Below are 26,252 nucleotides of genomic sequence, written 5' to 3'. Positions count from 1 at the left end.
TATCGATGACGGTGGTCGTCGGTCTCGAAGGTGGTCTGTACCAAAAATTATCAGAGCCCTGTGGAGCATGCATCACTCGCTAGAGTAATGCATGCGTACTACTTATACGCCACCCATGGAATGCACATTGCTCAGATTTAAGGGCGAAGCACAACGACCTGCGGGACGTGCTCCACACATTCGGGCTGAAAGAATATATATTCTACGTTTTGTAGACTTATAGAGTAATGCGTGCTGTAGAGGACGCGAAAAAACTTCAGCCCGCGCGTGTCACGCAAACCCGCCAACCTGTGTGCACGATTTACCATCACGGCACGAAATGTCGCACTGTTGACGAACGGCAAGCAAATCAATTTCACTTATTTCGCTCATTAATTCATGCAGCTGTCGGCATAGGAAGAAACGGGCGACCTCTTTCATTGTTTCCTGGCATATACCGTGCACGTATTACACACGAATCAGCAAAAGAAGCTTGGTGGTTTAACGAAAGGGGGGTATGCTGCTGCTGTAAGTTTATTGTGATTCTTATGGTTACGAACCACGACAAACGTGAGCCACTTCGTCAGAATGATATATCCATAATGATCATTGTTTCCCTTCCTTACCGTCTTTAGAAAGGATTTGTTCTCACGTCTGCTTGCTTATTTTTCTCCGGTGACCACTGTTCACCGGCTAACAAATGTTGAACGTCATTGCTCAGCTCAAGACGCACCTGCATGCATGATTTGGAACTTAGGCGAATGTTACCATTCATTCTATCTGTCGTGTATGTCCTCCTTGTATTATCAGGTTGCACGAACGACACGATTTGTGCAGTCGTTTCTGGAAACCACAAGGGCACCAGCTATTACACTAGAACCTACAACGAGTGATGTAGAAAAAGCCGACGCGCTTGACCCGCTGATCAGATTTCGACTACTATCGCCAACTGTCTTCTTCGCTTCGCTGTGCTTTGAGTGTAGCCTGTTACCGTGGGCACAGGCTCGCCCAATAAAAACTTAGTTTCCTCATTTGTACACTCTAAAAAAAGTTTACACTCTTTGGGACTTGTCCCCAAACAAGAATCGTCATTTGCTTTGCTTGCGTTTTCTCTCATGAAAACTCGGCGCTCGCTACTTTCCTGTCGAGAATGCTGTGTCAAGCTGATAACGCGCAAGCCGTTCGTGACTAGGAAGTACCGGGCTCGCAGTGTTAAAGAAAGGAAATACGGGCAAGACAGATGACGATTATCGTTTGGGAAGAAAATACAACCCAAAGGGTGTAAACTTGTTTAGAGTGGGTTTGCCGCTCTGTTCTTCATTGTCACTATTACGCGACAGTATATTAGTATTTAACCCCAGCTCATTATTCGCCCTCACTTTTACGGGACCGACCCATTGCAGAAGCAGAAGAGAAACAAAGAAGAAACGGGAACGTACGCGTCGAACCACCCTGCAGGCGTATCTCAAGCTTTCATTTCTATTCATCACTGCCTTCAGAGCTGCGCGGCTTTACACTCTTGACGGCCCATCGTTGCACACAATAACGCCGCAAAGCTTGTTGCACCATTTCCTTTTATCTTCGTTAAACTGGGCGCCCTTTCGTTGCTCCGTCCTTCACTCGCCCCAACACGCGCAACGCCGCCCACCGCGCAGCGTTTAGCAATCGTAAAACTCATACCGAACGACAAAGTCGTTCCACCCACTTCCGAAGCGGATAATCCCCGCGGCAAACGCCGCCGGCTATATCTCGAATGCAGATTTCTTTCTTCTTCTAAAGTGCACCGTTCAACCTAGATTACTTTGTTTCTTTCCACCCCGTTTCCTTCTGTCGCTTTTTTTTTTTCGCGATTGTCGCGCCCCGACTGGCGCCGAGCGCTCGCGTCGTCTCCGCGGTGCAGCACGCGCGCTCGTTCTGGCGCCCTTTATCTCCTTTTTAACCCCGTGCACGCTTTCGCACGCGCACTCTCGTGCTCGGCTAGATGGAGTGAAGCAATTCCTTAGGGACCGCCCGACGCGCTTCTTTTATCTCGCTTGCCTCGTCGCCTTCGTTTTGTTCTTTCTTCCTCCCTTCTTCTGGCTCTTCTTTCTCCACTTCGTCGGGGGGCGCACGCGACCTCTGACCCCAGGGCCGAACGCGACCCGCGCAGAGCTGCTTGCCTGCGTCACGCTGTGCTCTCTCTCCGCTACATGCCGTCGAGGGCGCAACAAATACAGGCGAACGGCTGTGTGGTCCGTGTCAGGCGCGCTCGTTTTATTCATGGGGTCTGCTCGAAATGGCCACTGCGCACGCGCCGAAGCCGTCCGGGGCGCGTGCCGCGTTTCCTAAGCGCGCGCGCTGCAGTCGGCGTTGGTGCACTGCCTCTCCGACCGCCTCCGCCGACAGTGCAACGAGCTGCCGCGGCGGCGCCGGCGTCTGGCAGATATCGAGGGGCGGGCCTCGCCGTCGGCCGTTTTTGTGCACCCGACCGGAAGGGTCTAAATCACTTTCGGTCACGCGGTTCCCGACCGGAGATGCCTGGCTGGCCGTCTATTTGTTTACTTAGGTGTTTGTCGTTTTACCACACATTTGTCTTTCATTTTCATTTTTTTTCGGACTACTCCGTAACTGTTAACGCGGAGAAGTGATACACGTTGCAAAAATTAGACAGGGAAATCATAGAGCAGTTTATGGGGAAAATGGCTTTGCGTAGAGCGCTCGTTTACCATCCTGACGCAGACGTTGTTCTATCTCTGTCTCTTCTCCTCTTTCAATCCCCATTTTCCCCTTTCCCTGTGCAGGGTAGCCTACTGGGCTCAGCCTAGTTAACCTCCTTGCCCTCCCCTTTGACCTCTCTCTCTCTCTGTCTCTCTCTCTCTGCACTTGACAAGCAAGTGAAAGTTAGGGCCACGAGATACAAATCTGTCAGGTTTGCAAACCTGGCTGATATAAGTGTTAGAATATTTATAGTGCAACTCTGACGTCATTGTTCTCCAACGTTCCATTCACATCTCCCACATTAACGTAAGTCGAATGTGATGACGGAACTTCCGCAAGATTTTCGTTTTGCGAGCCAAATAAATAATAAGAACAATATATATAAATAAAAAAGAACTGTAATAAAGAACAGAAAACGCGACTACCCAATAGAAAACTTTTAAAAGAGCGCGGACCGTGAAAGTGATTTGGAATTTTATCGTATGGTCACTGCGGAAGAACTTTGCATTTTGAGCTCGATTTGCACCAATTGAAGTCATAGCGCTGGATTGACACGGACAAGAAAGACGACAGGACGTACGCTAACTATCAACTGAATTTTATTTCACAAAAGCATGGTGCTAATACCGGCTCAAACGAGTGGAAATTATCGCACGCGCAACCCAGCATTTTCCAGATACGTCGTTTCCTTTCTGCTCAGAGTAATCGACGGAGCGATGGCGCAGTTTCCACCTTCTTTTGCAATCAAGCTTGCTCCTGCAATAACCCTCCTATCGTTATCTGTATTTCTAAACACGACTGCACAATACTTAAACAGTGGTTTACACCCGAAATCATCAAAAAGCACGGAGACGTGTCCATCCCGATAACAGTTGAAATTTTGCTTGTGTTCCCTTAGCCTGTCACTGAGGCATCTGCCTGTCTGCCCTATGTAGGTAAATTTTGCCGCACGTGAAAGGGAAGCGATATACGACACCTCGCGCGCAGTGCACAAACAGCGGCCGATGGTTATTCGCGCAGCCTTATCGGTGTGTCTTTCTCATCGGATCGGTGGCCGTTTACATATACTTTATAGTTTTTGTGGAGCTGAAAATACGATGTCCACTTCCACTTTTCGGGCCACCTTCTTTAAACCATGTGATATCCCATGCATGTAAGGTACAACCACTTTTTTATCTCCTTTCATGGCTGCGCTCGCGCTTACCATCCGGTTACGCTAGTTTTTCAGCGCATTTTCCGCCACTGATAAAAGTACGTAGATAGGGTAGCTTGCTTCCAGTAACCGCTCTTTCTGTCTCAAAAAACTCCCAGGCACCCGGTGAGGGCACGATTTGAGGAGCGCATTCACAAAACATAGGTTTGCGATTGCTCACTTCACCAACTTTGAATGTGACAAAGCATGCGGAATATGTGTCTAAGGTAGATCATAGACAAAACACTAGAAGCTGAACCCGTTGGATGAAATGCCTGTCCCAGTTTGGAATGCAATTACGCCATAGTTATCTATGCAGTCTTCAACACAATGCAATAGGGCACCTTGAGGCATGGAGTAGTACAAATCCATAATATCGATGGAGCAGGCTGATATGCCGTTGTCTTGATTGTTCCTAAGGAACTCTACTACCTCATTAGAGCTTCTCACCATGAAAGGGTCGTCAATACGAAACAATATAAGCTTATCTTGCAGAAAACTAGCCAGCGCATACTGCCATGTACTTCTTTCGGAAACAATCACTCTAAATGGCCCATCTGATTTGTGAGTCTTTACAGAAAACATGATCTTTAAATGAAGGTCCTCACTTAAAAAACATTTCGCAGGGCGGGGAAGGTTAAAAGGGGAACACAACATTTTTCCTTCCGCTTTTACTTTCTGCAGCGAGGCATCATCACAGCGCTTCATTACAGAAGAAACTGTTTCTCACAACGTTAAATTTTAACTCACCCTCAGTGAGAACTACGAAGCCTCCCTCTTTGTCCGCCGGCAACACGCACAGCCCTCTGCCGCAAGAACTGCTGTACCCGTCGCACAGGCTGATGGACCACCGCTTTCTCCATACGAGAAAGTACATCGACGCATTCACCCACACAGCGATTACCATCATTGTTCGATGCAACCCTGCCGACTCGTCGAGCAAATGAGAGCAGCTCGGGGGCTGATTTCCTTGGTCCGGTGGCGAACCAACTAGCCCAAAAATCTGCACTCCTCGATTTGCACATTGTGCAAAGTACCAACATCCAGCCCTTACGACTCGGTGTGGTATACGGCAATAGAGTAATTCTAAGGTGCAATCAGCCGTCTGTCGAACCTTTGCATGTAAAAGAGAACTGGGGATAGACGTCGACGTTCATGGGCACATAAGACTCCGAACTCATTATTGCGTCTTCTTTCATTTTTTTTCTTCCTCTTTCTTTTTTTAAATTTTAGCCACCAGGTGGATTGCCTTTCACCACGCGGCACTTGGTGGGCGCATGTGTTCAGCGAACCTTCTCTTAGACTCTCTCTTACGTTTATATTACATCCTCTTCCTTACCCTGTGCTGGTTAGCTAGCCAGGTGGTTTTTCGTATAACCTCCCAAGCTTCCTGCATTGAATTATCCGTCAAAGGCTAGCTCGTTGTATCCTGCAAGAATACAGGCGCATCACTTTTTGATAACGACAGGTATACGTGACGGGGAGATTTTCTACGAGTACATGCAGCATCATATCCGCCGTTATCTTTGTCTCCGACAGCGTGATTCAAGCCGTCCTTCGGCTTCGCAGCAGCACGCACTGCGCCCGCAACGTCGTGGGCAGTTAACATTCCTGTTTCGCTTCGCGTCCGCTTTATACTTTCTGTGTATACCCTCGTCGCTTCGAGAATGCGAGATGCGGAGCCGGCGATGACTAGACCGGACACGGATGGGCGCGCTGTCTGTCGTCTTGTTTTATGTGACACTGACTGCGCAGATCTTTTCCAGGACTAACGTCCCGTATGGGCAGCACGACGCAGCAGCATGTTGCTGCCCCGCTGCGTGCGTAGCACATGTGTGTACTACATACACGTGGCATACGTGCCAGGCGTTTACGCTGTGGAACCGCTTTTCCGTTTGCCTGTGTGTTTGAACTTATCGGTGCGGGACCGGGGCCGCTGTGCGCAAAATCCTTGTGCACACACGGCGTCCGGCGCCCGTTCATCCCGGGCTTGTTCCTCGCGACATGTTTGTGGTCGGAGAGGCGGTATTTCATCCGATATATACGCTCGCTGTTTCTTGCTAGGCATTTCCTTTCCGCAGTATGCGTTCTGAGGAGCGCATTCCGCTGAGGTCTGCGTTTAAGTGCGTGGCAGCTTGTGTTTACGGGGACACGTTCACTCCATGCGGTGATCGCAGGTTCTAGGACCTTGCGTGAAGTGGCCTCGCGATATTTATGACGGCCTTGTGGGGGCCGGCGGTTCTGTAAGGATGCTCTGGAGAGCAAGCAATATCCGCTTCGACTATTATACGCAGGGGTCGTTATATGTAAGGATTATTTCTTTTTTATTCTACTCATTTCTTATCGCTCGTCGCGGTGAGTGTCCGGTACCGCCGATAAGGAAAACCTGGCTTCGTTTCAGCCACTAACGAAGAGCAAAAAAAGTTGTAAAATGAAAATAAGCTTTACAAAATGCAGTCGCCGACTTGTGCAGCACGCTACTTGTTTTTAATGCGGAAGCATTATCTGCCCATTACGAGAAAACTCGATGGTGTAGTCGACGGCGCGGCCCGAATGTCGGTATCAAAAATGGCCGACGGCAAAGAGTAAAACCGCGTCAAAAAAATACTCGAACTGGCGTCAAATTTCTCATAGAGGTCCCTGTAAACAAATTAAATTAAAGCCTTTGAAAAGAATCTTAGGTAAATTTCGGTCTGGGTGGGAATCGAACCCGAGCCTCCGGCGTGCGAGCACGCTTCCCCTACGTCACGGCGGCTCCACGGTTCTGGCTGACTGATGCGTACCTGTAGTGCGTCCATCATCGCGCACGTCACGTCGCCGCCACCTGGCTGTCCGAACGTGTGGCCTATAGAGCGTGTGTCGTTGGCCACGTGATGGCGCAGCCAATGGGTAAGAGGTGGCGCCACGTCATGAGTGCATAAATTTAGTGTAACAAATAAAAAGCATTAATGTCCACTTGAATGCCGCTGAGCGGCCCTTTGACTTAGGAACTCCTCGCGGGCAAGCGAGCCCGTTGAAAGGCTTGGCGCTTTTTCATTTGGCCTCACCGAAGCGCAGTTAAAACGCAGTCGAGAGCTTGAGCGGACAAGGAACGCGCCAAATATTCCACCAAAGCGACTATAATGCTTTCGCATTATCACACGTAAGCAGTCTTAAGTTCTCCCAGCTGAATCTTTCGCCACTTCCGCACAGTGATGCCAGTGAAATAACAACAGGTCACTGAGCTCCAGTGCACGTAAATTGGGCGCCCTGCTTAGTTAATGTGATTGCATTTCACGTTACCAGCCATCACTTCAATGAAGGCCCTACACCACATTTGAGGGGGAGTCAGAGGTTGTCGTGCTGCATCAGCCCTGGCGCACGGATTTCATTATCGTAATAACGGGTCTGTGGCCGCCAATATTTACCTTGCGCGCGTGCTTTTAGCCGTTAATGCAGTTTATATAAGGAAAAGGAAACGAAACGTGGCCGACTCTCCCGGGTTGACAATTAATTACTATGTATTTACGTGGACTCGTTAGCGATGGCACAGCTGGATCGTGTCTCTGCTTGCAATTTCTTCGAGCATATCCGTTGCGGCATGAAATGGATAACTTCGACACATTTATTCACGGGCCATCATAGTTCACATCTAAAGCGGATATTACCCGGTATTAATACAGCTCGAAAGGCTTGGATACATTTAATAAACGTCCAGAAAGGCTCAGCCCTCCTCTGCCGTACCTCCCTATAGCTGTAACCGATAAGCGCGCGTGTACAACTGCAGGTTACAATTGTATTTGGAAGGCTGCTATTACGGCTATAGCCTCGGAAATCACATTTGGGGCCATTTTTCCTCGCTTTTCGCGCCGGTTTTTCCGGCCTCGAAAGGAGAAATGAGAAATAACGGCGAGTCTTACAGCATTTCTGGTGCAGCACACCGTACAATGCAATCCAGCGTCGCGAGTTACGCCAGAACATCTGTCTTCCGCGACGTGGTTAGGTTGGGATCGGCGGGTTACAAATGAAAGCCGAGCATTGACGAGTTGTAGCGTGCCAGGCAACGGAAATTACTTTCCGCTGCCGAACGCCCGTGTAATTTGCCAGACGCCGAAGGATTTCGCTGACATATCGCCGCAGTTGAAACCACCCATCACGCGGTGGGCGCGCACGCACCACACCTATATCATAACTGTCTCGAGAACGCTGCCTCTGACTGTGTCTGTCGTAGGCGGACCACGTTCTGAGAAGTGTGAGAGGGGAAGCGGTGCTTGGTGTTTCTCTTTTGTCCGTGGACCAGAGTTTGTGGGTTGTTTCGAATCAGCGAGGTGCTAATGCCGGGGGGGGGGGGGGGGGGGGAGGGATTTTAAACGCCCACTTCCTTTGCGGAACAAGCAAGAAGCTGCTTTTGCCGCTCCTGTAACGTAACATAAATGGCTGTTTCGCAACTTTTCTTTTTATCTGTAAGTAGGGGTCTTTGAGGCTACAGAAGAGGCAATAAAAAATAAAATATAAATAATAAATCCTGTGCCCCAGGCAACTCGCTAGAGATTATCTGCAAACGAAAGTCTCTGTCGACGGTGACCCAAGCGATTAGCCCTAATGGTCGGTCACCTTCGTCCTGAACCAACCCGAAACGCTTTGCGGCCCGTACGTGTATACCGAGTGTTGCTGAGATGGCCGCCGCCGCCGCCCCTCGAATTTTACAAGCCGCCACCGGAAAATAATTGGACGGCTGGGACCTGGCTAGGACCTGGCTGGGGATTGTTGTCCGAGAGAACACACCGCGAAATTGGCCTCGACTGGTAACCCCATACACAACGACATCTCCCAGGTGCAGCGCGTCTGATTGTTCGTTATACGAAACCGTAGCGAATTGAAAATTTTGCTAAACATGAGTCAGAAAGCCAACGCCTATCCGTGTATATCCAAAGGCAAATGACGCCGTTCAGAAGATATAGGCAGGGAAGTAGCGTTGCATGCCATAGCGACATAATGCGAACGTTGATTTCGACCGTTTACAGGCTCTATAAAAATTTTGTATTCGCTCTATGAATGTGCGGGCGGTCGGCGTGGCCGACCTCTGTCACTATCGTGCGACCGCTTATCCTCACCGGTATACGTGCCTCGCCAACTCTCTGCATACTGGCGAACATCGCGAACAAAGTGCTGCGCGCAGTAACATGCTCTTTTGAAGTCAAGTGTTTGTGGCCAGATAAAACGTTCTGACTCTTCTTTTTCTGTTTCGTCTCTGCGCAGTGCCGACGAAGAGCCGAGCGGTAGCGACGACTCACTTCCGAACGACATGCTGGATTCCTGTGGCGGATACCGAGGTTTGTGATCTCATGCTACGCGAGTGGGTTGCAGGTCGAGCTCTGTTCGCAGTTTGTGGTGAACACCACGCGGCCACGCGATTTCTTTGCTGTGATGCCTCTGCGAGAGCCCCAAAGAGATAGAGAGAGAGAATACAGAGAAAGGCAGGGAGCTACCTCGAGGTAGTTCCCGTTGGCTACCCTGCACGGGGGGAAGAGAGCCCCAAACAGCTAATGTGGGAAGTTAGTGCGATTATGCTACTTACTGCTGAACCTTTCAAAGAAGCCCGCTGGGGCTGGACAAAAAGTCGTGACTACCGACTAACTTTCGTTCGTTGTCGTAATGGGTTTGTTCACTACAGCGACTTCGACGTATATGACCCGGGGATTTTCTTCCGCCCGAGTAAGTCGTATGCTCACCCATTTGTAATTTGCTTGTTTAGTTATTTCGTTATACCTTAAACACCCTCTGTCGAAGGGTATTACATAGAGACAAGGGGGGGCTACTGCATAGGCTTAATATTCAAATAAAGGTATACCACGCAAAATTAAAGAAAAAGCACTACAACGATATGCTGAGTACTCCGCGATAAAGCACGGCAAAAACAGGATACACAGCCAAATGCCATGCAAGCAGAGGACATGCGTTAGACATTAAAAAAAATGGAAGTACTGCAAGTATGCATTGCAAAAGCAGGAATTTTACATTAAAAAACAGAGCACATCATTATTATTTAGTAAGTAAAAAAAGGAGAGAGAGATAGAGACTGCGCACGGATTACTAGCTGTCCGAATATCAGATACATGTGAACAATCTTTTGAAATTCATTAGAGTCATGTTCAGTTGCAGTGCGGGAAGGTAGGTAATTTCACTCAGCTTTAGTGTGTCTTGTGAAGGCACGCGTTCATCGGTAATGCGAGAGTGCCATTGCACTCTGGCGTCCGTATCTCAAGGAGGAAGTATTTTGGCACTGACAGGAGCACTAACACTATAGCCTTTGTCCGTTTTCCGACAAAAAAATAGTTTCAGCATGGCTTACCAGCCAACTGCAGCAAAAGGTTGACGTACTTTACATTTTCGTATTGTATACAGGCCCATAGATAAGACTACTGAGATTGTTGATTCCGCACATCGCTCCGTGCCGATCTGTGTCTTTTACGCCGCCGATGTGGAACGAAAGCGTGATGAACAAAAGCGTCTCTGGACTATTCGATGAACAACCTTAGTACACAGTACGATTTGTCATTAGGTACACTGAAGGAGTCAGCGCTAATGGCTAGATACAGCGAAATGCGTCGCTTTTTTGGTTGAGTTACGTCTAGCAAGTTATATCTTGCAGTCCACGTTGTCTGTTAAACTGTCACCCGTATTTTTTTATTGTTTCTTCTTACATTACCTTTCTTGTTCGGCCTTGTAGTTTTCGAAAACAGTGAGATACGGAGCAGAGGAACAGTGGAGGAATAGAAGCCCGATACGTTGCCTTAACAGCGTTAAGGTAGCTTATCTGTACAAAACACAACGTAATGCGTCAAGTTTAGCGCAGCGTCCATCGACCACGTACGCGTCTCGACACGACGACCGTAATGCAACGGCGATAGGTGCACAGGCAGCGAAATAGAATGGAGGAAGCACTGCGTGGCGCTGCTGCTTCACTTCAGCACGATATTTTGAACGTTATCAGTTGAAAAGATTAATTGGCGCAAAAAGAGCATGAAGACAGGGCTACAAGTGCGTAGACAAGACACGTAGAAGCCTTGTCTACGCGTTTTATATGTTTCTTCATGTCATGCTCATTCCCCTTTTAATTCAGTGTGAACCAACTAGCTCAACAAGGAGCAACGTTAAATGAGATTTTGAGAGCCGCGGCTCTCTAGGTTTAGGTGAGTGCCGCCGGTTCACGCGGGCACGCCATACCAAGCAATTTCTGTCAGCTGCTCTGTATGGGCGGAAAGATTAGTATAACCAATTTCGGTTATATCATAAACGCTTTCGGGTGTCAAACTTGGCCTATCGCTGCTTTATTTAGCCGATCGTGGTGGTTTCCCGGGGGTTGGGCTTGTTCGTCATCTTTTTGCCTCTCTAAGTGTGGTGATTTAAAGTGTACACACTCTGCTATAGTGCGTGTCTTTCGGCTGGGTATCGAAAACAAGAGAGAGAGAAAGAGAGAGGGAGGGAGAGGAGGAGGAGGATCATATGAAGATGGATGCTTCAAGTGATTAATAGCGGTAGAGCAAGGAATGTAGCTGAGGCTAACGTTTCGACAATGGAGCACGTCTTCGACGGGGCCTGAAGAATACAAGTCCCATTGTCAAAACGTTGGCTCCAGCGACGTTCCTTTGGCTACCATTGTTAATACTTTCCGCTTGGTAGTTTATTCGTGTCGATTCATGATCTCCATTGTATAACATAATTAAAGACTTATTATTGTTGTTCGGGACGACGCGTTCGCTTATAACTCCCGTCTTTAGGACGTGGTAAAAGCAGTTCTGAATGCGGCATGGTTGATTAGCTCCAATGCCAATAAATGATGGTGGCCACTTTTACCTAACTTCCGATCTGCGTAATATGCTCTTGTCCAGTTGATTTTCAACTCGCCAAATTGTGTAAGATGACTGAAGGGGTTTTGCATGCCAAATTAACGCGTGGGTGAGAGGAGACGCCGTAGTAGACGGCTGAATACTAACCTTGACCACATCTGGTTCATTAACTTGCATCTGAGTTGCGGCACGCGAGTGTTTCCGCATGCCAGCCTCAAGGCAGTGCGGTCGTCGTCGCCAGGAATCCAGCCCGCAGGACCTTGTGCTGGGCCCAATAACATTGTAGACATGCGTCGAACTTGTATGTAGCGAAACACACTGCCCTGTTTACTTTCTCTGGCACATGCACTTTAAGCCAAATAAAGAGAAAGAGGGAGACGAAGAAAGAAAAGGGGCATAGTTAAGGAGGTTAACAAAAAGCAAAAGGTTCTGCTACCCAACGGTGAGGGATGGGGAAGGGCGACGTGAAAGATAAGAAAAATGTAGATAGATAGATAGATAGATAGATAGATAGATAGATAGATAGATAGATAGATAGATAGATAGATAGATAGATAGATAGATAGATAGATAGATAGATAGATAGATAGATAGATAGATGGATGGATGGATGGATGGATGGATGGATGGATGGATGGATGGATGGATGGATAGATAGATGGATGGATGGATGGATGGATGGATGGATGGATGGATGGATGGATGGATGGATGGATGGATGGATGGATAGATAGATAGATAGATAGATAGATAGATAGATAGATAGATAGATAGATAGATAGATAGATGGATGGATGGATGGATGGATGGATGGATGGATGGATGGATGGATGGATGGATGGATGGATGGATGGATGGATGGATGGATGGATGGATGGATGGATGGATGGATAGATAGATAGATAGATAGATAGATAGATAGATAGATAGATAGATAGATAGATAGATAGATAGATAGATAGATAGATAGATAGATAGATAGATAGATAGATAGATAGATAGATAGATAGATAGATAGATAGATAGATAGATAGATAGATAGATAGATAGATAGATAGATAGATAGATAGATAGATAGATAGATAGATAGATAGATAGATAGATAGATAGATAGATAGATAGATAGATAGATAGATAGATAGATAGATAGATAGATAGATAGATAGATAGATAGATAGATAGATAGATAGATAGATAGATAGATAGATAGATACACACTACCGCAACACGGAAGTACTTTCAACACAATGTACACCACTTAAGATTACAGTCGCTTTTGCAGGTTTGCTGTACTTAAGAATTATAGCAGACCCTTCGTCGCTATCTGCTGCGATGGCTTACTAGGCTTGAATTCCAAAATGTTTTATTCCGGCAACGGATTTTGATCAACGCGAGCTACCGCAGCCGCGACCGATCGTCTCCGTACACACTGTACGAAAGCTCACCATAATGTGTCACAGGCGATCGAACAAACAGCCAACGAAAGTTGCCGTTTTGTCAATGCAGACGAGACCGACGACGCCGTAGCACGCGCTACGGAAGACGTCGTCATGGAAGGCCGTCTCCTGGACAGCCCCGACTCGGACGTGTGTCATCCCGGCCTCGACGTGGTGGCTGGCATGTACGGCGTGCTTCCGCCGCCGCCCGAAGAAGAGCGGGCCGCGGTCGAAGGCTGCTGCAGCGGCGCGCAGCACCCGTCGGAGGCAGCCGACGCCGCGGCGCTGCTCGAAGGCAGCGACATGGACACCATCCCCGAGGAAGAGACCGGCAGCGAGCTGCTGACCGAGAGCAGCCAGCTGGACAGCGACAGGTCCGAACCGGAGGACTCGTCCGAGTCACCGATGCCCAGAGACACGCCCGATGAGGGATCCGGTGAGTGTTGCTTTGCCTCGCCCATAGCACGCCCTGCACTGCGGCAGAGAAAGGGAGCGTGGATGATTGTTGTGTTCTGTTATACATAGGTTGTTGTGAGGAGATAAAGTCATAAAGTAACTCGGTTGCACAATTTCTCTGTGTTTTACAACACAAATAATATAAATAAATGACAATACTAAAATAAATAACTGAGTGGTAAAGCTACTGGGATACTAATGAAGATAACAAAGCCGCAACGTAGAGTACGCTTCACGTCTGCCCGTGCGACTAACCGCATAATATGCTCACTTGTAGTCCTCGTCGATTGGTGCAGGAGTTCGACACGTACTAAATGGATGGAAGATTCCGCTTTCGATTCCTCATAGACTGGATAACTGTCGCACACATGACTGCCTTATCGAGAGTTTAGGTGCCAAGAAATGAACGAATGAATATTCATCCGTTCACAGAGGGAACGTACTTCATCGGAGAGTACAACTCAGGAAAATCGAGTTAAATACACACCCCTCAAATGACGCTGCCAGAAATTCCGTTCTAACGTATAGAATTTATCGCCAATGGCAAGTTTATCAAGCATTAACTTGCATTTCTCCCCGGGCTTCCATTCACTGTGTGCAAAATCTCTCAGCTCTTCTTTTTTTTGTAATTTCATTTCATTTCACTTCATTTATTTACTCTAAAGGCCGCACAGGCATTGCATAGAGGAGTGGCCATAGTAAAAGAAAAAAGAAAAAAATGGTTGATGAAGCAGCACATGATCACAGATAGCCGACTTGAACACTTCATCATCTGTGATAGCGACGATGGAGGCGGGCAGGCGATTCCAGTTTCGACTTGTTTCCGGAATGAAGGTTTCCAGGTATGCATTGATTTTACACTGAGGCACCCCAATCTTCATTCGATGATCAATACAGGATGACGAATGGCTTGGAGGCGAAAAAAGTGTTATTTTTAGGTCATTCTTAGTGTAGTATATTTTATGAAACAGACAAGCGGGAAACTCGAAGTCTAGTAGAATGGAGAGGTACGTAGGTCAATCTGTTGCTTCACACTAGAAACGCTGACTAAGCGATAGTAGTTAGAGAGGCTAAACCTAGCTGAGCGGTTTTGAACTAATTTTAAGGACTGTGTTAGTGAGCTAGTGTACGGGTCCCATATGGGTGCAGCGTACTCGAGCTTAGAACGCACGAGTGTTTTATATAGTAATATTTTCAACGGAACGAGAGCGAGGCGGAAATTCCGGCGAAAAAAAACAAGGGTACTGTTACTTTTCGAAATCATTTGAATTCGAAACAAAAAGTCCTCCTCGGCCCAGACCCTAGGCGGTTCCAGGTCTTTTAGTTTGAATGCCTTTTTCAATGGGTTAAAATATGCGCAGGGTTGTGAGAAGAGTGCTTGGTACCTCCTGTAGCTAACGTGCGCTCGGAAAGATACCAGTTGCAGAGAGAGACATAAAGGGAAGGAAAGACAGGGAGATTAGCCAGTGTAAATACCTGCTGGCTACCCTATGCTGGGGAAAGGGGTAAAGGGAATAAAAAAAAGAAAGAAGACAGAAAAAAAAATAAACGAGAAAAATTCACACAGTAACGCGATGCTACGTGCAACAACAGTCAAAGGCGGTCGCACAATTCTACAAGTTGCAGTATTTTCAGCAGTAGCAAGTGCGAAATACAACGCAAACCTGACCGATCAGGGGGTCGAGAGAGTAATGCCCCAGCGAGATATCTTCGCTGTTTTATGCTTTCAATCGGCGACATACGAGCCGGAGTCGGCTCCTCACGTCACGTTGGGAGCCTACTCTTGGAGGAAACGAGAGCGGAACCATTGGGCATCAATGGCTTGAAAAAGAGGCCGAAGGCTTGGTCATCCCGTATATTCGTGTCTCTCAATGACGGGCCTGCTGCACCCTATAGAAAGACATTTATCTTGCCTATTTGTTGAATGAAGAAGTCCATCCTGCTTTGAAAAGTAGTTGCTATTCTCGCATTTTACACTGTTCTAGCCCTCAATTTAAAGGGATGTCATGTCCTGTTACTTTGTCTCTAAAAATCCTCCTCAATGACAGAAAGCACTCTGTTACGTTTTTAAACCGAAGAATAATTAACAAGCTTGGCAATGTTTGGACAATTCAAACTCGCTTCTCCTTGGCAATGAGTGCGCGACGTGCCTGCGCTGTAAAACGATCCAATGGCTCTGAGTATCGCCAGGCGCCAATGCGTGATAAACCGACGTCCCGAATAGGCCGACCTACATGTGGAACAGCGCCGCGAAGTCCGGGACGTTTAGTCACCCTATATTTTCGACGCGCAAGCGCAAAAAATGACGGCGGGCGTCGACAAAAAGCCAAAAACCTCGCACACACTCGCAAACGGAATGCGCTTATCTAGGGACGCTCCTTATAGGCGTCTTCGCGTGCGGGTCACGGTGTTAACATCGCAGAGAGAAGAAGAAGAGGAGGACGCGGAAGAAGAAAGCAAAACGAAACAACCCAGCCCTCGATGCGTGCGCGGGGCCCACGCCTTTGCATTACTCGCAGCGAATGGCCCGTTCGCATATACGCCACTCAACAACTGTATAGCTTTCATTCCGCGCGCCATGCGAGACCGTATTTCTTCTCGTCTGCTTTTTTTTTTTTTCTCTCTCGCTGCACCATCTGCTTGAGCACGCAGCCCACACCGAGGCGCCCCCTGCGCGTCGTGCGTGCGCATTCCGGTCGCCGTCTCGCAGGGCTCCCACGGGGCGGGAGGCCGCCGCAAGCAGGTGCTCGATATGCAATCTCTGCGGACCGCGCCGCTCGCGCTGCCCACAAAGGAGAGCCACGCGCGCGTGCCTCGCCAGATCCCGAGTCAGATTAGCCGGAAGTGGAGACAGGGCGCATGCGCAGCACCGTATATATATATATATATATATATATATATATATATATATATATATATATATATATATATATATATATATAGTCGACCGCGTTCATTCCTTCCTTGCGCCGCGTTAATTTCTTTCCTTTTTTTTTTTGTTTACCCCCCTACCTACCGACAATGCCAAACGCGTGCATTGCTCAGGCCGCCCGGCTGTACGTGGACAGCCGGAATGTGTGGCAGCTCTCCCCAATGCCACAGTACGTACAGATATTTTTTTTTTCAGTTACCGTGCTTCTGTGTTTCGTTCTCTCCTCTCTCATTCCGCCTCCCCTTATATCGTGTTTTCGTCGCCGTGTTTCTGCGTTATATATTAGCTCCGAGGGTCAAACTAGTTCTAGTTACGTTGGCGCCTTCCAAACAGCGCGGTCGCTGTTCTGGAACGCCGCGGATTGATTCAAATCGTGTCACGTTGGCGTCCGGAACTCTAACGAAGGAAGTAAAAGAAGGAGGGTGGGCGGCAGCGATGGAGTGACGAGCAACCTTCGGTCACATGTCAGGAATTCCGTAGCTTCAGGCAGCGTAATGTAGTAAAGCGATACGTCACGGTCACACGATCCCGTGCATCGTGCAACACCATAGTTTAGTATAATCGCCGCGTTCAAGTTACATATTGGCACGTACTGACACGTACGTATTGGCGCGTGTTAATACCGTGGCCAGTGGCGTAGCTAGGTCGTCTGGCACCCGGGGCCCATAGGTATTCGGTCGACCCCCCCCCTCCGGGTGTAGCCGGCGGAAAGAGGGGTGTCTTCAGACGTATATGACACCCCCCCCCCCGTCACTGGCCCGTGCACCCGGGGCCCACGGCCCCCCGGCCCCCCCTGTTGCTACGCCACTGACCGTGGCAATATTTAGACGCCGGGTAAGTTGATGCCTTGGCCAGTTAGATGTCATCACAACATTTATTTATTTATTTATTTATTTATTTATTTATTTATTTATTTATTTATTTATTTATTTATTTATTTATTTATTTATTTATTTATTTATTACGTTTCTGCGAAGGTTTTACATGCAAATGATGCGCAAATGGCGCTCCTCTCGATCAGTAGGCACTGAGAGCACCTTTCGTTTTTTGGAAGAGTTGGAAGGCTGTATTAGCCAGTGGTGAACGATTTGTCGAAATTTTAACGCATTTAGGGCAACGTAATTTCTTCCGATAAAAAAAGAATCAAGGTAGATAAAGATACTTATGACATTAACACGCACTACCCAGCCACTATATGTAGTTGATACCGCGGTGGGCAAGTGTGACAGGAACCAACAGATTTACGTTCAACACCCGTAGCTCTCCTCTATCTTGCGCTGAAATTAAAAAAGCCATTTGGAGTGCACTGCACATTTACGCTCTCTGCGCTCGTTTCTTATTATCTATAGTGGTAGGGCATGACGGTGAATTTCTGTAGTGCGTTGATCGACAGTTGCCAACCGCGTAGAACCTCACATTGCATTGCACGGTGCAATGCCGTCGATTTCCACCAGTGAACGAAACATAAGATTAGATATGGCGGGCGTACTCCGCCGTCCTTCGCAATCGCACGTGAGGTCAAGAGAGTTGAGACGGTTGCCTAGGTTTCACATGCGGACGAAACCAGCATTGCGCTCCTCTAGACGGTGGCGGCACGTCGCTTTTCGCCAGTTTACTCAAAATCGCACAATGGACTTTTTCGTGGGATTTCTCACACCCTTGTACGCGCAGACGTTAGCCGGTTTAGATATTCGAGCTTCAGTCTACCTCGTTTAAACGTAATCCTTGAGGGGAAACAATATCATATCTGATACGAAGTCGCAGACAAGGGGCCCTGAACCAACCCTCGGGCTTGTTGAAATAACATAGTCCGCGGGTAGCATACGCTGCAGTGAACATATCAGCCAAGTTTTGCTGTCGTATGCGGCGTGTGGAACTCGCAAGCGGATGGCCAAGTCACGTTTCTCTAAAGCGCTCTCTTTTCAACAGAAGGCCCGGTTCTCACTCTCTACCGGACGCTTTATTTCGTCGTCGGACGCTTTATTCCGTCATTCCCTTAGATGGCTGCTATTGGCCAATAGCCGACATCAAGCCGCGGTCGGATACACGGCGTAGATACCATGGTCGCCGCGGGGTGCCGCTACGAATACACTGGCTAAGCACGCTGCGGCGGCTCGCGGAGGACAACCGCGTTTGGCTTATGCTTAGGGCATCGTAGGCACCAAATGCGCAAGTCGTGGCGTCTACGTTAACATCCAAAAGGAAATTTGAATTGTGCGCAATGGTGACGTTTATAAGGCGGAGCGTTTTGGTCCCGCCCCACTGCGCCGTAGCTTTTGCAGTGCGAGGCATTGAAGGAAGGAAGGGGTGCACAGCGGAGGGCGTGTCTGATTGCCAATAACCCCGCTTCTGCTTAATGCGTTGAAGTACTTTTTGCGGCGCAGTATTTCTGTAATAGCTTGTTTTCACTTCAAATGTCTTTCCCCACTTCGATAAAGAGTGGTTCAGGGCCCCTTTAAGCTGAACCAAACTGCCGACAAAAACGCTTAAGTATTCGTATACTTGCGGTTCGCATACTTGTGTTCACGAACGAAACGCAAAAAGCAGTTAAAGAGCTGCTTCTTGGTTTAGCATGCAGACTGAAAAAAAATTTTTGAAAATTCACACGACGGGTTCTTCTATTGCCGGGTGGCGCAGTGTAAAGAATTCGTCAAGTTATGCGCCTAGGCCTCAAGGCAATTTGCGTTCCTCGTGGCACACATGATGTGTAAACTTCTTGCCTGTTTAAGCTATTTTGTAATGTTTAAAACGGTAAATTTATCTCAGCAATGCAAGCATCTCATTGGTTCCTGCCATTGGGTAAACACATTTCTGGCTTTTCTTCTTCTACGAGAGAGAAAGAGAGAGAGGGAGATGAAAAAAATAATGACGTTTTACGTGCCAAAACCACTTTCTTATTTTGAGGCGTGCCGTAGTGGAGGACTCCGGAAATTTCGACCACTTGGGATTCTTCCAAGTGCACCTAAATGTAAGAACACGGGAGAGAAGGAGATAGAAAAGTACAATGTTTGAAGCTGGTGTATATTCGCCTACGTGCTACTCCGCGGGAAATCGGACGAAGGGAAATAAGGAACCTAGACGAAGGCCGGCAGAAGAATAGAAAAAGAAAATGAAGAGAAAATGGTGCATGACCTTGTCATCTCATAGGCTGCCTCTGCATGCCTACTGTCGGAATTCAAGCCTCCACGGAACCAGACCGCCAGTGAAGGCACCGCGCTGTTAGAATTGTAAAGCGTCAATTCGCTGCTCGAGGCGCTGTTCCCAGGGTTATGCCGGCGCTGCAGACTGAAGCCGATTCCTTCGCCGTGCCTTATATGGGCCCACCGCGCCAGGTTTTCTGGGCCATCAGATACAATGCCCCTAAGTACATGTTCCAAAACGATTTGCCTTTTAGGCATATATGGCATGCTAATGACAGCAGGCGAGCGGCAGGGCGCTTTAATTAAGCCGTATTCTCGGCGCCCTTAAGCATCTTTCCGAGGGTCGGGCAGCACATAGTCGAGCCCCGCAGCGCTGATTGTTCGCGTTGCGCCGTACGTTCGGGCCGGCCATTTATTAAACCGTCGGGCGCGTCGCAGCCTATATATTATTTCTTGGCGATAAGCTTGCTCGGATGTGTGTTCGCTCGCCGCTATCGTCGTGCTCCGCTTTCCCTGTATGGCACCAGGGCCGCACGAGCAGGTGTCAGCCCACTTACAGTACACCTCAGAACGACTTGCCCTTGCTCCCTGCAGTGAGTTATATATTTTCGCTTTAAGGGCTATTTAAGCCACCGTGAGGTCGCCGTGGTGCGTGCGTGGCAGTGCTGTTGCCGCCTCCTCAATCTCGTGAAATGTGCATTATAGTTCCCATCTCAGATAAAGAGCAATTTCAATCGCCTTCGAAATGAGAGCGTATATAGGGGCATACTGCGTAGCTGTTATAGGCGCTCCCTTTTTCCTCTTTGGCGAATAAGACGCGATTAATCAGAGTGTTAGCATCCGGAAAATGACACTCGACGCTGTAATAGACGTACCTGGCTTAGTTGGTGCACATGGCGCACGTCACAATAGCTTCAGCGCGACGTAGACAAATAGAAGAACGGAACAAGACGATGAGCAAAGGCTGTTTTGCCGACGTCGTCTTCACTTGATTTTCTGTGCCGCGCTGAAGCTATCGTTTTCTTTTTTTTTCTGCTGTTATTTGCCCTCTCCGGACAGTGTCAAACCTGTTGGACTCAAGACCGTTCTTTTTTTAAGCCAATATTTTCATATCATAGCCGTGCGCGTCGCTAGTGCAGAAATCAACGAAGGCGTTGTTTGATTACTCGAAATCGATAGGTTTCTGCGATCGTTCGTAGACTGGGTGCCGGGTTCCTTCAAGTGTGCGCGCGACTAGTGCTCTCTCTCTCTCTCTCTCTCTCTCTCTCTCTCTCTCTCTCTCTCTCTATCTATCTATCTATCTATCTATCTATCTATCTATCTATCTATCTATCTATCTATCTATCTATCTATCTATCTATCTATCTATCTATCTATCTATCTATCTATCTTCCCTATTACTCTCTTTTGATCCCTTTACCCCTTTCTCCATTACAGGGGAGCAAAGCAGACGTGTGTCTGGTTAGCCTCCCTTCCTTTCCTCGCTTCTTTCTCTCTCTTTCACTTCATGTCTCAACTCACGTACTCGAGAAGAAGGGCAGTAGTTTCACCTGATCGAGTGCTTGAAACATGTTCTCCACAAACGATTTGCCATAACAAGTTACCTCTTCAGTAGCCAATTGGGCCGCCTTTTCGAGAGCCTGAAGCTTGTCCTGGGGGCACTTTTCCTTGGCTTGGCGTGCTCAGGTTGAGTGACAGCTGGATAACATATATTGGCACTGCATGGCTTTTCCACCTAGCCTCTTTTATTTATTTATTTTTTCGTACTTCGTGACAGTATCTCTCTCTAGCTACCGTGCTATGCAATGAGCGGTGTTACGACCGCTTGGACACCGTCCCACAACATTCGTCTTATCGATTTGCGCACCGCGCAACCAAGGTCTCGTTCTGCGTCGAGTCTTCGCCGCGGTTTGCAGTTTTACGCGTCACTCGCCCTGTAGCTGCCGCGTTCTGTGGCTGTATAGAAAAGCCGCATTTCTCGCAAGGCCGCCTGGTTTGCAAGGTCGTGCAGATAGTTAAATGCAGCGCGGAAGAAAAATAAGTAACGAAGCGGGAATGGTAAAGGACCGCTAAAACCACCTTACCGAGCGCTTTCCTGGCGCACCACCGACCGAACTCGGATCGATGGTGATTAAGACGGGATTTATCGTTCGCCATACCTGTCGCATGCTAGGAAAAGTCACTGCCGCGTTCTGGCTTTTTCGTCTACGTGCCCGTCGGCTAGGAAACATCGGGGACGCGGTATATGGTCGTGTCCTTACCGTATATGCAAACGTGGTCTACTGGGACCGAGCAGAAGGAGCCTTGGATCGAATTTGCTTCGATTATTGTCGATTGTTGCCGGAAATGGTGCACTCGTGCTTGTGCTTGCTATTGGAGGGAGTAGAATGAAAGGAGACGCAGGGAGATCGTGTTCGCTTCCTCATTCTACTTTCTGTCGACGTAGTTTTCGTTCTTTCCTCCAACAAGCTTAGTTGCGCGCGTGATCGTATCTTATAAGCTGTCGTAGAGCTGCTGCCGCCCCCGGCATTTTTCCATGTGACCTGCGGCGTTCTGTCTCTTGTAGTACATCGGACTCGTTTTTTGCAGGCTTAAACGCAGATTTTGCAAACGATAATTCTGTGCACCTAGCGCTCTTGCCTCACTGTCGCGTATCGCTATATCTTAATTAGGCATAATTCGCATCATTAGCCTTTCGCAGCTTAGCGCGTTCCCACCTGCAAGAAGATGCGTAGTATCGAGTTGTAACAGCTTAACGACAGTCACCTCTCCGGCGCTTGCAAGCTCGAGCTGACACGTATCTCAAAGCGATAGGGGCCCGACACCTGCGCAACGGTAAGCACGGAAGTAACGGCAAACTCTGTAGGAACGCATGAAGCACGTTTCTGGCTTAATCGTTGAATGTGTTTGCTCTCGTCCGATATACAAATATTGAAACATTTCGAGCAAACAGCAGGGAGTAACTGCGCACACAGTCGTTGAAATGAAATGCTGACTCCTGCTTCGCATCGCGGGGCGTCTGTGTTTACCGGGACACGATTATTGCAGATCTCCAAAGCGAGATTACTTTGTCAGACAGCAACTTTGAACTTCGTTCAATACATCGACCATCTATTCTCTTGTTCATTGTGCGAACGAGAGTAAGTATAAAGTAGGTTATGACAGGTTAATGGAGCTTTTAAAATAAACAGCAACACTTGTGCTACCGGCGGTACTGCTTACTAACAGCTCCTCTGCGATGGGCCGTAACTTGGTTTTGGGTCCTTAACACAGATAAACATTTCTAGTCTGCAGCGTCAAAGCTTGTCTCACAAAGCATGTCCGTGGGTGTTTTGGAAATTATGGGTTTATCCTTTTTTCTTGTTTTCACAGTGTTAGTCCGATTTATTCAACCTCGCTACCTATGGGCTACGCAGTTGACTTATGAAGTTTTCTTGTTTCTTCATTTCCGTTATTATCCTGTTGATCGAACAAGACCGTTATGTTTCGCTCAACGACGTAATTTGTGGTTGCGTCAAATGCGTTTGACGAGGAATCGTTTGGCAGGTAGAGTCGTAGTGGGTCATCGTAGGTGAAATGCCAATTTCGCGGTTATGTGTGCAAGATTTATAATTGTCATAAAATATGCAGTTTTCAATGAACGCATTCTGTAGGGGTGTGGGTGTGCAGGTGTTAGTGTGTGTGTGCGTGTGTGTGCACGTTCTTTCACCAGAAACGTCCCAGATTCACCGATGAAAAATAGGGCCAAAAAGGACTAACTGTTGGCCTGTCGGTCGCACATAGACGGTGAGGGGAACTTGTACAAGAAAGGCGAACACACCGGAAAGGGAGGCGAACATTATTGCTACCTATCTGCTTGCGTCCTCTGTTGCGCTAATTCCCTTCATCAAGAATAGAGTCGCAGTGAATTTATCAAATTATTTATTTTTATGCGCGGCTTCCCATTTGTTCCGTATAGGTGACCGACATAATGAGGCAGTCCTTTCTCATCTGTTCTTTCGTTGCGAGCAGGTTGGAAAAGATGAGAACTATTTCTTCTTTTCTTTTTCTTTCTCAATATAAATTACAACAAGGTATCCGTTTAACACAGAGAAAGCTAGAGCGGAGTCACGCACGTTCTTGTATTACTTGCAGTTGGGCTATAGTTGTTGCATGTCGAACCGTAATTAAGATAGCGCCGAACACCCGACCACAGAAAGGGACGGACATAACGGCAAGATGAAGAGCTCGTCCTGTCTTTACATGTAATTCCCTTGCCGTTGTCGTGTTTTCACGCTGAATTAATTACTGCTCGTCATGCAGGCTCAAACGCGGACTTACGCAAGTGCTACACGCACGTTCTTAAGCTCTCGTGTGGCCTTCTTCAAAACACACAAACACAAAGAAAAAACACACGCACGCACGCAAACGCGCGTGAAATCACGCGTATACGCAATAAACCAAACTAGCACGTTCTCGTGTACCGCGCGGCCACCTACAAAAGGTATAGGTGACAGAAGACCATTTGTCTTAATTTAGAAAAGACAGCGACATATCAGCCACTCTCACCATTCTAACAGATCAGGTCGGCGACAAAGTGCAGATGAATTTCCATGTCAGGCACGGAGAGCTTCCGCTTGGCTCGACACATGCGTAAAGAAAATTGTAACGCCCGTCAATGTAGCTAGCTGTTTAGGCTGACCACCGTTATCTCATTTGCACTACTGCACTCTGAGTCTATAGGAGCTATTTAGGCACAGCGCCAGAATTATTCAGAAGAGAGGAATGTGCGGGCTTCCGTTATGGACATCTCGCTGTTATCTGTGCTGGTGTAGAAGCACTGCTCGTCGTCGAACGTGCATATATATATATATATATATATATATATATATATATATATATATATATATATATATATATATATATATATATATATATATATATATATATATATATATATATATGCGCGGTGGGACCGCTCCGCCCACACTGGGCACCAAGAATTCAGCTTAATATTCACTTCACTACCCGAGCTGTATTTTTTTTTTTCCTTAATTCGTTCTGCAGGAAAGTAATCTGCTCTCTTTTTACCACGCCCAGATATTTCCTGTAAAGACGAAGGCCAAATGCTCCGCAAGGCGGAAGGTTTAGCTTTTCTATGAGAAGAAAAGTGTTAGTCTTAAATGTGTAAGCGTCCTTTGATAATTTCGCCGTTGGCCTATTTTTATTTTTGAGAGCAAACAAAATCCCTAATGATTGGTTCTGCATGTAACTGAATGGATATTCGGCATATTTCTTTTTATCTTCTTCTTGACGTCCTTCCGCAGTGAACTTATTTTTAACGTCCTTCCGCAGTGCTGTATGGCTGTACTGCTGTATTGAGTGCTTGAGTGCTGTGTAACAGTGCAATACGTTATGGACAGATCCTGAAGCAAAAATAGGAAACATAGGAAACCAACGGAAAGCGGGTTGCATTTTGCCGTGCATAGCTTACTGCGGCGGCGAAGAAACTAAAGTTGAATGTTTGGCCGTATTAGCGACCCGACGTCCAAGCGAGCCATCTCGACAAACAGGTGCGTGCGTGCGTACAGACATAAGCGTTTACGTGTGCGTGTGCGTGTGTGTGTGCGTGTGTGTGTGTGTGTGTGTGCGTGCGTGTGTGTGTGTGTGTGTGTGTGTGTGTGTGTGCGTGTGTGCGTGTGTGTGTGTGTGTGTGTGTGTGCGTGCGTGCGTGCGTGCGTGCGTGTCAACTGTCGAGCCAGTGTAGAAACGGCTTTCTCCGCTTTATCGCTTTATTCCTCAAGCGTGGTCACGGTAAGAAAGCGGGGGCAGGAAACGACTGAGGAATGTGACCGCGCTCGTTCCCGAGTTGCTGGGAAAAAGCAGCTGCCCGCGCTTCGCGAGATCAATTCAAGGGCGCGCGAAGCGGGCGCGTCGAGGAAGCGGCGGGCTGGCGTCGTTCTCCTGGTCGCACAGCGCACGTATACGCCTGTGGCGCCGAGCAGAAAAGCTGCTCATTAGCGGAGCCGCGCGCTGTGCTCGCTCACGCCAACGCGAGGCGAGCCGACTGCACGCTCGCGCGGCGCCGGCCGGCCTCTCAACAGTAAAAGCCACCTGGACTTCAGGGCATATACTATAAACGCCGATCGAACTTGCGCAGAGTTCCACGCCCGGTTCGCGCAAGACATGTAGCCGTGCGCGCGTGGTTTGTCCCCAAACGACAGGAGGCGTTTCTTTGTTACCTACAGGCCTCTATTATTATGCAAATTGCAAAAGGCAAGGTGGAGACCGACAGCAGCCGCTCGGCTCGGCTTGTCTCGAGATATGCTGCACGCCTGTCTGAAGCTTCTCTCTCTCTCCCACTGCACGAGCTCGGTGTAGGTGGCGAGCCTCCTCGGCTTGTCGTTCCTTCGGTTCGCGCGGGAGCGGCGGATGAGCTGCGGACGCGTCTCCTCGGACGGTGCGGGCGCGTCGCGCTGCCATGCTTCTCGTCCGGGTCGCGCTGTCGGGTGCGGCCCTCGCTGTGTGAGGATAAGGATTACGGGAAGCGGCGCTAATCCCCGCCCGGGCGAGCGTCGCTGTCGGTGCATACACGCGCACTTACGAGCGCCG

The 26,252-nt window shown here is 48.2% G+C and overlaps 1 protein-coding gene across 2 annotated transcripts in view; it reads left to right on the top strand.

Moving 5' to 3' along the window:
- LOC135911330 (uncharacterized) overlaps window positions 1–26,252 on the top strand; it is a 307,264-nt gene that overhangs the window by 175,568 nt on the left and 105,444 nt on the right. For both annotated transcript variants that reach the window (XM_070531853.1, XM_070531854.1), the window contains exons 3-4: window positions 9,107–9,180; window positions 13,204–13,569. In XM_070531853.1, coding sequence (XP_070387954.1) covers window positions 9,107–9,180; window positions 13,204–13,569 — 440 coding nt within the window. The remainder of the gene's footprint in view (window positions 1–9,106; window positions 9,181–13,203; window positions 13,570–26,252) is intronic.

The sequence above is a fragment of the Dermacentor albipictus genome, chromosome 1 (genome assembly GCF_038994185.2).
Source record: "Dermacentor albipictus isolate Rhodes 1998 colony chromosome 1, USDA_Dalb.pri_finalv2, whole genome shotgun sequence".
In the NCBI taxonomy this organism is placed as follows: domain Eukaryota; kingdom Metazoa; phylum Arthropoda; class Arachnida; order Ixodida; family Ixodidae; genus Dermacentor; species Dermacentor albipictus.
This window is presented reverse-complemented; position numbering and strand designations above follow the sequence as displayed.